General features: G+C 40.2%; 1 protein-coding gene across 1 annotated transcript in view; it reads right to left on the reverse strand.

Moving 5' to 3' along the window:
* The window catches only part of LOC133995676 (regulator of G-protein signaling 3-like), an 88,744-nt gene extending 74,421 nt beyond the window's left edge, over positions 1-14,323 (reverse strand). Inside the window, exons 1-8 of the mRNA XM_062435148.1 lie at positions 14,252-14,323; positions 13,979-14,036; positions 13,793-13,873; positions 11,791-11,849; positions 11,597-11,691; positions 11,282-11,356; positions 5,765-5,819; positions 2,515-2,605 (exon numbers count right to left, since the gene is read on the reverse strand). Coding sequence (XP_062291132.1) covers positions 2,515-2,605; positions 5,765-5,819; positions 11,282-11,356; positions 11,597-11,691; positions 11,791-11,849; positions 13,793-13,873; positions 13,979-14,036; positions 14,252-14,323 — 586 coding nt within the window. The remainder of the gene's footprint in view (positions 1-2,514; positions 2,606-5,764; positions 5,820-11,281; positions 11,357-11,596; positions 11,692-11,790; positions 11,850-13,792; positions 13,874-13,978; positions 14,037-14,251) is intronic.
* Between the last annotated feature and the right edge of the window lie 781 nt (positions 14,324-15,104).

Below are 15,104 nucleotides of genomic sequence, written 5' to 3' on the forward strand. Positions count from 1 at the left end.
AGTATGATAACACAAACAGTACTCACCTAGTCTAGGCTGCCCTTATGGCTGGCACAGAGTAGCATAACTCCAACACACAACACCACCACCACCAACGTGAAACTACGAGTGAGTGCACACACATAAGTAGGAAAAGAAGGAGCGGACACACTCGAAGGTGCAGAGAAGAAAATTAGATTTCCAAACAAATGTGTCACTGTGTGTGTGTGTGTGTGTGTGTGTGTGTATGTGTGTGTGTGTGGGTGTGTGTGGGTGTGTGTGGGTGTGTGTGTGTGTGTGTGTGTGAGTGAGTGAGAGAGAGAGAGTTGAGTGGGTGTGTGTCTGTGTGTGTGTGAGGGGAGATCCACTCCAGTAGCGAACGGTATGGGAGAGCTCCGTCTCTCTGTGGCAACTGTGACGCGTCAGGCTTTGGTCCAGACCCCTCCCTCCCTTCCACTCTCTCTCTCTGTCTTTCCCTTATTCGCTCTCCCAAACCCTCTCTCTTTCCCTCTCTTAATCCTTCGCTTCCCCAGGCGTCCCACCTCCCGACCCAAGCACTGACAAAGACTTAAAGCTGTGAGCCTGGCACACTCCAGGCACACATACACAAACATGGCAAATTCTTACTGAAAATACACATTTTAAATTTCAATACAATTGACCCTAAAATTCAGCCAATTAGCCATCATACTATTAATCTGTATGGCTAAAACAAAAAAAACATCCTCTTATTCGAATTTCATTCTTTTGTACACTGTTATTATTATTATGCTTTACTTTTCAAGAAATCTTGTTGAGATTATGATCTCTTTTGCAAGAGAGCCCTGAGAATAGGGTAAAAATATCACAATCACCATACACACTCATAGACACACTACTTAAAGAACAATCACAAACACCATGAAGAATATCAGCTAGTAAAGCTTTAAAGTTCCTAAGTGGAAAAAGTGTCTCTTGATTCAAGCTCTTCTGTAGTTAATTCTAGGTAAGTAAGGTACCAGAAACCAGTCTTCACCATTTCAGAGTGTATGAGGAACTTTTAGAGTCATCCTGCCCTGTGATCTGGTGTCATGGTTATTAGCACTGAGCTCAACCAAGAATCTGAAAGAACTACACAACTTAGCAAGGCCTTATATAAATGAATAAACACAGTGTGCTGGTGCCTTCTAGATGTCTGGGACAACCTCTGACCTTTTCAATGACTAACACTGATGAGTGCGATAGCTGTCTTCTGTAATTAATCTAATGGTACTGTGGTAGATAGCGTACAGTTGTTTAAGGAACGTTTAATGTGTAATGTGTGAGACATAAGCTCTTTTACAGTAAAATAATTCAATTTGAGTTTTTTAGCTTTTGAGCGAGATATTCAACATGAGTTTTATAGAACAATCTACTGTCTAACCAGGCAGGGAGTTCTGGTCCTCTGAAATGAGGCCAACGTGGAAGTAACTTAAAACTAAGTAATTTAAAACTGCATTCTATCAAAAGGCCACCAGGGGGCGACCGTTTTGGTGTCAAAAGGACTTCCGTCTCTATACAAGTCAATGGAGAATTCACCAACTTCTCACTTGATTTCTAACCTCAGTAAACGTTTTCAAAATGTGTTTATGGTCTCAATCGCTAGTTTAAAGCCTTCTTCAATGCAGTATGATGTTCATTTGGGACATTTTGGCCTCCCTGATTTTATATGTGACGATAAAGCAGGGTATGCATTAGGGCGTGGCTACGTCGTGATTGACAGGTTGATTGGTTCACAGGTTCAGGAGGGCGCCTCATGCTCCTCCTGATGCCCATATAAGTAGAATCCATGTTTTTATTTTACCCAGCATGCACCGGAAATTTTCAAGATGGCGCTGCTCAGATCCGATACTATTGGCTTCTGAGCAGCAGTCCACAAACCAATGGGTGACGTCACGGATGTTACGTCCATTTCTTATATACAGTCTATGTGTCTAACCAAGTCCTAAGTATTTATAGTTCTGTACTGTATCAAGTAGTGCTTCATTTATACCATGGATAGGCATGGGAACATCAACGATTCATACTTTTTTGAAATGCACAGATTTAGTCTGAAGCTTGAAGTCTGGAGGTCGTCAAAAGCGGACTGTAACCTGGCTTGGTCTGCAGTAAGGCCAAAGGCATACAATATGGTCATCTGCATAGAAATGGACATTACAGTGCTGAGTTTTAAAATAAATGTTATTTGTGTACAGAGTAAATAGCAAGGGGTCTAGTATTGATGCTAAAGGGACACAACTCCTTTATTCCCATGCCTTCTTTACATCTATATGGCTGAGTATTGTATTGTTAGAAAACTGTAAACATGCCCTGATTCAAATAAAACAATGTCTGATTGAAGAATAAGTAAACAGGCCTAAGAATCTGACCAAGCATTCAATGTAAACATTTCACACTTTGATACTAATTACAATAGACAACTTTCAGTTAGTACTCCAAAAGTAATTTTTGTTAGATAATCAGTCCTAATAAATAATATCCGTGTTAATGATTAATCATTAAGTTAACCATACTTACCAATGGTGTGGAAGTTGTGAGATGTTGGCACTTTAAGATGCTTCTTCCTCCCCAGCTTTTCCCCAAGTAGGTAGTACCATCCTTGAACTTCCTACAGCATGCAGACAAAGAGTGATTTTGTATATGTATGTGTCAAGCGCACTAACACAAGTATGCATGTACAGTATGCATGAGTGCTGACTTCATGCTCGGGGATTCAACCTAATGAGAGCTACATTTAAAAGACAATCCTCTATGTGAGAGCATAAACAGAAACACACAAACATATACACACACAGGCATGGACACACACACACACACATACAAACACACAGACCTAATTTGCTTGCCCCTCCAGGGCAGAAAACACTGAACATACACAGACTCACTACTCACAATGCTTTAGCTTATTCCAGCAGCTGATGCCCCCACTTCTGCACTTTTGCCTTGTGAGCCAGATGGCGTGTGTGTTTGTGTGGAAATGTGTGTGTGTGTGAACATGTGTGTTACGTGTTTGTGACTGTGTGTTACATAAAGCTATGCCGGCTGTGGCAGAGGTAGTCTGATGTGTAATCTGAATGATGTGGACACAGTCTTGCAAACAAGAACATGACAACACTGTCGTAAGCTCCACATTATTTTACTCTGTGTTACACACTTATTACAGCACACACACAGACACACACTGCCAGCCCATTCTTTTGTACGAAATAATGTGATGCCATGGACAGTGACAATAATCTCCGTTTTAAAAGCATCTTATCTGAGTGGACAGATTTCTGCAGGCTGTGGGACAAGGGTGGGGGAGGGGGGGTGCTTGTACAGAAGAAGGGGGAGGGGAGGGCATATGTTGTGAAAGTCATGGAGGGATTTACGCCATCGTTCAATATTACCCTGGACATGTGATGAAGAGGGAAAGAGTGGGGCAAAGAGAGGTTAGTCAGGAGGGAGAGCGAGGTGGAAAGAGAAAGCGGGGGATGAGAGAGAAGTAAAAAGCATGAAAAGTGGCAAAAGGGTGAAGTAAATGACAACATGTGACACTCAAAAGCTCCAAATGCATCTGAAATAAAACAAGAGCTAACAGGAGGGAACCAGCTTGTAAGGAGAGTTCAATGAAAAATAACAGAGAATAACAAATGTGCTGAGATGATGAAGAGACATAGCTCTCTGTGACACAAGCTAAATCTCCCTCATTAGCATATTCAGCCAATTAAATATTCATTGGGATAAATGTTAGAGGAAGGAAGCCTCACTTAAAATATATTTTCTTTCCGTTCTTTGTTTTCCTTACTGATGTTAATTGAAGCTTCAAAAAGACTTAGTGGGGTTGTAGAGAGAACAGGTTTCCTACATGCTTGCTTTCCTAATTCTATTCCCAATCTGTTAACTTTTCAAAAACAATTATAATTATAGTAATAATAAAAATACAGACTAATGTGATGCCTTTTTCTTGAATTCATTCACCACTTTCAATGATGTCCAAACTGACCAGTTTAGCTCACAACGATCAGTCAAACAAGAGTTAAAAGGTGAGGTCGAGAAAGTTTTAACTGTAGTTTTTACTGTAGATTGGTTCTGTAGTGGACCACTATGTCAGAGGAAACTTATATTTTATAGTTCACATAGAGCTCAGATTTTAGTGGTCACCGGGGCAAAGCTGGAGAAGAGCAGACGATTGTAAAAACTGATCCACGATGACAAAAACAGAAGACAAAACCTGTAATTCATGGATGAAAGCTTTTCAACTTTCTCTGAGGGGTTTTGTCATCAGTGCTGTAACCATAATGAGCATACAGGCTTCCTGTTGCTTTCTCTATAGGCAGGGCAGTTTGTGCCTTCGTGTACTCATTTCAAACGTTTGACAGGATATAGCACTAATTGCATACGTATTGTGTGCCATGAAAGTAATTCATTTTCCCCTAACCTATAAAAACACATATAAATACTTGCGTACTGATGTAATAAGACTTCAACATTACAGTACATATCAAATCCTTGCAGTGGTTACCAGTAAAATGTGGACTATCCTTTATTTAATGTGAATATGTGGTACACTGCAGGAGGAAAATATGCACATCTGCAAAGGCTGAGTGAAGACAGTTGGATAAATTAGAGTTAAATAATTAAACAGTGAAAGGAAAGAACTAAGAAAAGCAGTTACGGGGATATACTGTACAGGGGAGGAGAACCCATTACTACTAACTCAGCCAAAGAGCAACAGTGAACTCTTGGACTGCATTTATCTGCTATCACCTGGTACAGTGTGAGGAGAGTCAGGGCAGGTGTTCCTGTTATGATGCAGGTGTTCCTGTTATGATGCAGGTGTTCCTGTTATGATGCAGGTGTTCCTGTTATGATGCAGGTGTTCCTGTTATGATGCAGGTGTTCCTGTTATGATGCAGGTGTGTGGGAAGAAGTGGTGTCACACTGCGTCTGTCTGTATTTGTCTGTTTTTTGATGTTTGTCCTTTCCCCCATTATCTGGCGAGTAGTTGGCAATTAAATGTCTAATAAGAAAGGCCCGATTAATACACTCATATCAGCTGCTAGCCAAAGCAACAGTTACACCAAATGTATGTGTGATGAGAAGAGGGTGTGCTGTGTTTCTGACAGCTCAAAAGCAAGCCGATGAAAGGAATTGATTTTGTTATTGTGTCTTGTGATAGAAAACAACAAAGTGAGTTTTGTTGTCAATTTAGTCTCAGTGATGTCAGAGGTCCCCACCCAAGAAAACCCTTTTCTTTTAATGGCCATGCAGTCTTTAAAATTTACCATATCCGTTTGTAATGTTCTACTACAAAAGTCTCAATATGTAGCATGATCTGTTCAACAAACTTATCTATTCAGAAAATAAAGACATGTGAGAGTGAGTGAGTGAGTGAGTGAGTGAGTGAGTGAGTGAGTGAGTGAGTGAGTGAGTGAGTGAGTGAGTGAGTGAGTGAGTGAGTGAGTGAGTGAGTGAGTGAGTGAGTGAGTGAGTGAGTGAGTGAGTGAGTGAGTGAGTGAGTGAGTGACCCATAACATTTCAGAGGAAGTGACTCAAACTCACTCCAGTACCTGGGGGCAATGTTGCTGTGCAGTAACATTGGTATTTTCTAAACTATTAAGGTCATTGCAATTCATTCACACTGAACTAAAATGTTAGATTCATGGTCTAATGGTTAGAAACACACACATACACAGAGAGAGGGTGAGTAAAAGTTGAAAGGCGAGCTAAGGACACTGTTTACAGACTGCATTTATACCTGTTATATCTCTCTGTTAAAACTCACCTTGGCTGGGTCCATAAGCGAGCGCACACCAAAGCTCATGCAACCCAGCAGCACGCTCATCATATTGATGCAGAGAGAGGACAGACATAGAGAATTAATGAATAGGATAAAAATCAATTAATACCCCTAAGGAAAGCCAAAGCGTTATCTAACTCTGGTCTGGCATCTAAAAAGTCTTCTTTATCCTCCAAAAGCCTCAAAGCTAACAGACCTAACAGCTTATACTAACTAATCAATGTTAATCAATCATTTAATATTATGTTATGGGGCCAGATTGGTAAAATCAGTGTTGTCTGAAGAAATATAAACCATAATGGAGATAAACAAAACAATGTTAAAAGTATAAAGCAATAAAAATGTGATTCTTTAGCACAATGTTTCCTGAAGACATTAGCATACTGACATTGGACACACGAGTTATGAGCATGTGGATGTGTGTGTGTGATGGTAATGCTGGCGGAGGGGGGTGGGTGATCTTTAATTATGCATGCATGAGAAAAACAGTTTTCGACAACCTCCCAGCTGGACAGGAGTGATGCAGCTGCTGTTGCTGTTTTGAGGGCAAACTGGCCGTCAGCACAAATGAACACCTGAAATGTTTCTTGGCTTCTTTTGGTGGAATGAGCCAGTGACCGAAAATGCTCAGCTGTGTTGACAGCAATGTCGTAAAGAAACTATTAAGTGATAATAGCCTCTTCAATGAGAAAGAGAAATAGACTGAGGCTGTGTTCCAAACCGCATACTACATACTTCTATACTACATACTTCTATACTACATACTTCTACACTACATACTAAACGACCAGATAGTAAGCAGACCGTTTACACTGTAGTAAACTACACGATAACCCACAATGCATTTCGTCCCTACCCGAGCTGAAATCAGCAGGCTGAAGCTGATTTCATTTTAGCTCTAACTCTATAAATATACCACTTTATCCACATTTCTAACCTTTTTAGGTGAGAAAGTAAAGTAGCCCTTTAGATCCACAATGTGACGCTAATCTGTCCAAATAACACCTGTTTAAAGATTTGTTCCTGCGCACTTCCTGTCATTTTCACAGAATAAAACACCCGTTACCTTTTATTATTAAGAAAACCATAACGATAGAATTGGTGCTTTTATTTTGAAAACAGGAAGCGAACATACCCTCGCTGTAGCTAACATGAAACCACCGAGGTGGTGATCTGTGACGTTTGTATTTTGGGTTTTTTTCAGAAGTTCTGTTGCATCTTGGGTAATGTGAGTGTGAGTAGTCAGCTCTTGATGCATACTCTGCATTTCTGCTGAATCTAGTAAACCATCCGGGAACTTCTCACATACGCTAAATCACATACTACACAGTGAAACACACTAAATACTTCAAATGACATCAGAGTTAGTACGAGTAGTAGGAAAGTATGCGGTTTCAAACACAGCCTTTATCATGATTTGTACGTTCAACCTTCAGCTGCTGAGTACATTCCTTGGCTTCTCCTGCCTTTGCAGTGCACCTGTGTAACTCCTTCACTCTTTGAGGCCTGGTTTGCCTTCAGTTCAACACCTCCACCACTACACTCTAAAATGCCTGCTGGTCCCCGTTTGTAGCCCAGGTTCTGTGTTATTGGCTACCACTTCTTTCCAAATCCCAAAGTGAGATAGCAATGAGACCCCTTGAACCAGTCTAAGTAAACCCTGCTCAAAGTCGTGTTCATCATATTTCAAGCATTTTGGTTTCAGGCTGAGATACTCTTGGTATCAAATACTTCAAAACCTTTAAAGCTGCAATTAAACCCTTAAACCCTACTATGCACCCCTTGAAGGCATGCCTCACAGTTGGAAAATTATCAGTTAATAAACTCTCTAATCAAGTTTGATTGATCCTTGATGATTTATTGGAGTGAATGACTTCCTTCGTCATTACAACTAAGTAAGGCTTCTATACTACCGGCCATTGGTGCATCAGGTGCATCATCTCTCAGGATTGCCCCAGACTCCATGAGCTCTGTATCTTTTTCAACTTCCACTGAAAGTTGCACTGCGCACTGGATGCCAACATAACAATTCATAAGTATAACTTGAACAGTATATTCAAAGGAGTCTTTGCTACAGTGATACAGTATCTTCAAAGTTGGCTAAACTGATTAAGTACTGCAAAGCCTTCAGGCAGCCACTGCTGTGGATAAACACTTCTGTGAAGCTGGCAGCAGTCCACATAAAACAAATTGGTCAATTGTGGCTCTTTTGCAGATAAGAATAAGAGATGATTGAAGCACTGGGGGGGAAAAACATACAGAACTCTCACACATACATTATATAGAGTTAGATAGTATTATATAGTGTGTGATACCCAATTTTCAACTGAATTTAATCTGTGATCAGTTTTAGCATTGCATCATTGAACATTATTACAAGCAGTACGGATAAATAATGCTAGGACTGCTCATTTAAGTGAAGGTCTAGTTTTAGAGCACACTGTGTCCATACATCACTGTATCAGCTGGGTTTGGCTAGAGCAGCAGTTTGGCCGATGCTCTGTGGTGTTAAAGAAGATTTGCTGAAGAGGCACTGCCTAGCACAACTTCTTTATAGCAACACAGCGGGAGAGCGCATTGAATAAGCATCTTTTCATGACATTCCAGGCTGGACTTTATTTTAAATTCCTCTTAGAATAATATGGGTGGCACGGGGTAAAGATCACCTCTCCATGGGACCATGGGTTCAATTGTTGGTTGTGACACTTCAAATTGACCACATTTGAATGCAAGAAAACCAATAAGGATTCTTGTTGGTGCATTTTGGATCTCCATAGGCTCATATTTTTTAAGACACTGACGGTTGTTAGGGAATTTTCCATAACTAATATGCACTGGGTCAAACTAGGCTTTGCGGTCATAGCAAGGCCACACCAAATATTGGGTTTAGACACTTTCTCCCCTTGAGATAGTGGTGAGCAGTGAGTCTGCTCCTTTGGGGAAAACAGGAGGCATTCTGATAGTGTTGCTATAGCAACCAAGGTCAGATATGTCTTTGACTGTTTCCCTGAATGGGGTAAAGGTAACTGGAGTCAGAGGTTTGATATAGTGTTGGATGGAGGACAAAGGTCCTGAGTGACGTCTAAGCAATGTTTTGGCTATAGACCAGTAGACTACATTCTGTATATTGTAGATGTGTTGGTCTGCCCTTATTTGGGCATGGCTCATCCTTGGGCATTATCTGTGTGGTTTAAGTCTATCCCCGGAGGAGAGAAACTTCAGAATTGAAGGGAGCATCAGAACATAACGTGTACCGGTCATTCGCTCATTTTTTTCTTGTACAAGAAAATAAACCTTTTCAATGCAAGACATCCTGGACTCCTGTCTACTCTCTCCACTGATGTATGGGCTGCATAATTAAAATATCTATCAACGGTCCATGCACTGCTTTTACAGCATTTGCTGGCATGCACAGTGCTGATAAAACATCTTGTACTATGCAGGCCACTTTGTACAGCCCAGTGTTTGAACACCTCATCATCATCAATGCTGTTATATTAAAATATTAGCAGTATCTGGATCTTCACATAACCATTATGTTAGTGTTAGTTCCTTGAAGGGACAAGATGCAGAAAATGTTCACTGCATTTTGGAGTACCTATTGTGTGCATTACCGAGGTCTAGCAGTTTCAGTTCAAAAACATGACAAATACAACAGTAATGTGAATATTACTTTGAATGTGTGCTATCCTTGGGTGAATGAAAGTGGAATTATTCAACAGGTTTTGTACTCAACATTTTCCTTGAGCTACTCCAGAAGAGTCCTCGATGTTCAGGTTACTGGCATTCATTTGAGGCAACAAGTACCGCCTTGGTTTATTGGAAAAAGGCTGCAAAATTGTCTTTGCTTGACAGAGCATCTGGGAATCCATGGCCGTGTGTGCATTGGCTCTGTGCGGATTTGAAATCTGTGGTCAATGTCTCTTAAAAACATTTATTTGCCCCATAACCTTGGCCTTAATCTAAACCATTCTACACACAGAAAATGGGGGCATGTAAGAGTCTACCTCTTTCATCTTCTAGTTAATTAATACCTATTGCCAGAAGGAGGACAGCATGTCTACTGCTTTAAATAAATCAACTTCTTCAAGAACTTTGGCAAGCTTCACTTGGAATATTCTCAGTAAGAAGATTAAACAAATATTCAACAGGCATATTCTGTATCTGGCAAACAGAAGGATTTTGATTTCCAAATGTGTGTGTCTACTATTGGAAATATTTGTTAGGCTTTTCCCAACTAATGCCAGCAGATATTTGGTGTAAATAAGGCTTAATTGCTTACCAAAAATGAGTAAATCCCTCTTAATCTGTGTCCCAGAAACTGCCTGAAAAAGGTCTTTATCTTTATAATCAGTCCATGATCCAAACTCAACCGATCGTGTAAGCCTGTCACTATATATAGTAACATAACATCCTTTTAAATACATGCTGTATGTGGTATTTGGTTTAATTTTAACTGAGAACAGCAAGAATCATCTAAAGAAAATAATGGGATCACAGTGATGCAACTGTGTTCAGGGCAAAGAACTTTTGACCCTATAAACCCTGTTAAGAAGAATAATGTTCTGCAGTATTTCCAGCATATAGTCAGCTCATTGTAATCTCAATACAACATCGCTGAAGAAATGGGTGAATCATTCGACCATAAGTCCGCCATCCCCAGCAATGACCCTGTTTCAGCTTAAGTCTACTGAGGCAGGGAGGCGAGAGTAACACATTCACTCTGCCAGATTCAGAAACAGGCATACAAAGAAAGACACACACAGAGAGAAGTATGCAAAAGCATCAATTATAAAATGGCATTTTGCTGCTCTGTTGGGACCATAGACTGTATATAAAATGGACGTCACCCATTGGTTTGTAGACTGCTGCTTGGAAGCGAATAGTTTCGGATCTGAGCAGCGCCAACTTGAAAATTTCCGGTGCATGCCGGGAAAAATAAAAACACGGATTCTACTTATATGGGCATCAGGAGGAGCATGAGGCGCCCTCCTGAACCTGTGAACCAATCAACCTGTCAATCACGACGTAGACACGCCCTAATGCATACCCTGCTTTATCGTCACATATAAAATCAGGGAGGCCAAAATGTCCCAAATGAACATCATACTGCATTGAAGAAGGCTTTAAACTAGCGATTGAGACCATAAACACATTTTGAAAACGTTTACTGAGGTTAGAAATCAAGTGAGAAGTTGGTGAATTCTCCATTGACTTGTATAGAGACGGAAGTCCTTTTGACACCAAAACGGTCGCCCCCTGGTGGCCTTTTGATAGAATGCAGGTTTAAGTTACTTCCGCGTTGGCATCATTTCAGAGGACCGGAACTCCCCGCCTGGTTGGGACGCGCTATATATGTATGTATGGTGTGCCACCTATTGTGTTACAGTTAAAAAGTATTTTGAATACAATTTTAAGTTTAGAAAATCACAAAACATTTGTCTTTGTTAGCATATTATCACCACCCTCAAGAACACTATATCTATCATCAGCATTCCCAGCATATACCTTGTTGTGGACTCTGAATTCCACATTGTGAAGAGAAGTCTCTTATGAAGGTCCTCGTCACCAACAACACTGAAAACAAAAGGAAAGAATACATTTTTAAGAGTATATTTGAAACTAACTTGATGAAAATTCTCATCAAAGATACTTAAGAAGCCCACAACTATGAGTGAAAAGCTGTGTATGTATAATGCAAAAGTGGACATACTTTGATTTTACATATTCCTCACATCCATGGTGCCTCTTCTACTTATTCCTACACATGACTTTAGTTGACATTTGTGGATTGGAGAGGATACATCAAATGCTTACAAGTAAAAGGTTTTCAAGAAGATGGGGTTCCTACAGTGATGAACCATCTGAGTCTTCTGTCTGTCTCTAGGATCACTGTCTGGGGACATGCCAACCTGAAACACACAGCAAAACAAGAGTAAAGACAATCTATACTAGTGTCCTACAGTGTCTACAGGGGCTTTTTTTGTATTATTCTGTACAGTCGTACATACCTTAACATAAGAGTCACATGGCCCCTGGCACTCTCCCAGCATACCTCTGGCCTCCAAAACTGCAAACACATAAAATAACTGACTAACACAGCGCAATATTCATCTAAAATACATAAATGCACATTCCATTTTCCAGGTGCTGAGTCAAAATGTCGGCAATAAAGAATTTCCACAACCCCCAAATGCAAAGTTGTTGAAAGCTCACCGTGGCTCAGATACTCTCTGGTTTAAGTACAATAAACCAGAATAACCCTGATAAAAAAAACCTGAATAAACCCAGCAACATGTGCTATGAATCCAGAGAATCCAGAGTGTACTAATGCAGAGGCATTTTTGGCCCGGTACTGAGCAAGCTGCTTGGACTGGCAAAGGGAGGGGGGGGGGCTCCAGTGTTTAACACAGCTTGCCTGATTTGCATGAACTCTCCCATATCTTTGTTTCTCAATGAAGTATGTGTTGGAAAAATAAGAGGATGTCTGACTGCTGAAATAACAAGCTGTGAAAAAGATTTGCAAGAAGCCATCAAGCATTTCCGACAAACTCAAAAGGGCAATGTGCATACTTTGCAGAAAAGCCATTTTATTGTGGGCATCTCATCCTGTGCCAAACACAGCATCCAACGAGATTCCAACCTACTTGTTTTCGCATAGGGAAAGTAAGAATACATGGCAGGGCCTCAGAGGGTATCTGCTCCCACACAGGGCTTAAAAATGACACGAGCAGTGACACAGTAGGTTTGCATGAGGTGAGCTGTCACCTAACTACTAAAAATCTCCACAGTCACCCATGTCATCTTATTTACATGTGGCTCAAACTCAACCAAAAACTAACTTTAAAAAAACTGTATTTATAATGACACAAATAATAACATTCAGACTTTTTAAATGACCAATAATATCATGTATAACTAATTGGGGTAATGGTGTGAGCAGACACAATATGTAGGTGCTGCTAAAAGTTGAAAATACGTTAAATTAGAAGCAGGAGAAAAAGACAAGTACACTGGGCTCTGTGTTCTTCACTTTAACCCAGAATGTGCGTCTTTGTGGTGAACAATCCTCCCACATTGTTCTGGAAACTAAAACACTGCATTTTTAAACTTGGCTGCTGCTCAATTTACAGTGAAGTAATGATTAAAGGCTCAACAAGAGAAGATCCACTCATCTGTACTCCATGCCAATCTGTGGGGTTGCTTTGGACTTTGACTTTTAGATTACCTCAGACTCATCTTCAATAATATATAATGACAAATCTGTACAAAGCTTCAATTATGCTTTGTGCATAATAAGAATAAGAATAAGAGTATGTACAAATAGTATATTGGTTGTTGGTTTTGCAAATTTATTTTGTATGAGCAAATAGCAGCCACTGTCCTTGAGATAAATACACTATTTATACTTGTTTTTAACGTTAGAGGAGTGTCGATCCAGCTTCACGCTAAATTCTGAAAACAAAGTTTTCGGTGCTTGAAATCATTTAGAGAGGTGTTTTTAATTTTCTGTCTACCTCATGTATGTAATTTGTGGTGGAAAAATTAGATATTTCATCAAATGTGTCATGCAAAACAGACAAGAGTGGACAAAGACAAGTAATGAGAAAAACATGTAGTTAAGCATCTGATGAGTAAATGGCCATTACACAAAGAAATGACAGCGGTACAAAAGGCTCTGAGAGGGGAGATAGAGAATTACATACAGAAGAGGGAGGTTGTATGGCTTTGGTTGCTGGGAGACCAAAATAAACAACCACTTTTGTTAGATTAATGTACCCATCTCCCTTCCTCAGTAATGGTTGCCTGTCTTGATTTAACAGGTGACGTGCACTGTTCTTTTTACTTCATACTTTAGTTACCTTGTGTGATATACAAATAAAATTACAAATAAAATCCAGCCCCAAGCAGGCACACACTGTGTTTTTACTTTGAGTTTTAGTTGAAATGAACAGGCAAGTTTTTTCTCCATATTAGAGTCTCTCTGTTTTAACAGCGTTCAACAGGACTCACCGCTAACAGCAAGTAGTTCTTGCTCTGGAATGACCGACAACTTCAGCTGACCTGTTGAAGAATAAGAGAGGGAGGTTATGACTGGGGTTCCAGGTATCACTGTTAGCTAACTTATAGGTTTACTTAAAGGAATGAATACAGGGCGTCATTTTAATATAATTTTTTTAAACAGAAATCAAACGATACCCAATACAAAATACCACTTGGACTCTTGGATCATGCTTATCTTGATAATATTGGAAAGCTGGAAGCAGTGGAAAGAGGTCACACAGCCTGTAGGAGCCACAAGTCTTTGTATACGTATTTGTGTTTGTTTTCAACACATTGTGGCTGCAGAAAAATGTTCAAACTATAAAATGAGTTTAACCATTTATTTTTGGTGTAACATTACTAGTTTTTTTGGGTCGATGTGCACGTGTGTGTATATGTGTGTCTCCTTTTTCTTCCCCTCAGGCATACTTTCTGTCTGCCGTTGTCTCTCCTTCTCTGTCTCCTAGAGTTGCTAACAGCTCGAGGAGACTTGTTAGCCATGTTGACATGGTCACTGCTAACATTGGCTTTGTGCTATTCTCAATTAATCCTGCTCATAAGAGCACAGTCTGCTCAAATGTGGGAGCCTCGTTGTGTGATAAGGCTGCTGGCACTTCAGAGCTTGGGTACAAGGGATGTTTGTCGTTCCCACACTGGACTTGGCATGGTTTTGTGCTGCTGGCTGTGGTAGAGGAACAAAGTGAAAAAGCTGTTTGAAAAATCTTCCTGGTATATCTGGACCTCCCTGATACAAAAGGTAGTTACAAAGTAGTCTCAAAAATAGCAAGTTCAATGTGGATCCCACTGCAGGTATAAAACGATAGATGCGCCATGGTAGCCAAATGGTTACAGTGCATGCAACATAACTGCAACAGTACGACTCTGCCTGGTAATGCTTGTTGCATGTTGTACCCCTCTCACTCTCCTCTTTAAGCTGATGATTGAAGGCAAAAATGACCAAAAAAATCTTTAAGAAACAAACAAATGGAAAATGCAGACTGACAGTTTCAGGCCAGCTATAAAGGGAGAACAAGTGAATACTGACTACTGTAAGTCCACGTCTGTTAGAAAATAACATACAATTCTAACATCCAGTGTGGTGCTTCTTGATGGGAAGAGGGATCAGTAAGCACAGATCTGATCATTTGTAATCCACATAAATGAAACAACTTGAGGTGGTACACTCTTTAGAGTGTTATTGCCTTTTCTGGCTTTCCATTTTGGAAGCAGCTGTTCTTTCACAAGACACCAATTCTGTTCCCCAGAACCAATTAATTAAAAA

Source organism: Scomber scombrus, chromosome 15 (assembly GCF_963691925.1).
Source record: "Scomber scombrus chromosome 15, fScoSco1.1, whole genome shotgun sequence".
NCBI classification, from domain to species: Eukaryota; Metazoa; Chordata; class Actinopteri; order Scombriformes; family Scombridae; genus Scomber; species Scomber scombrus.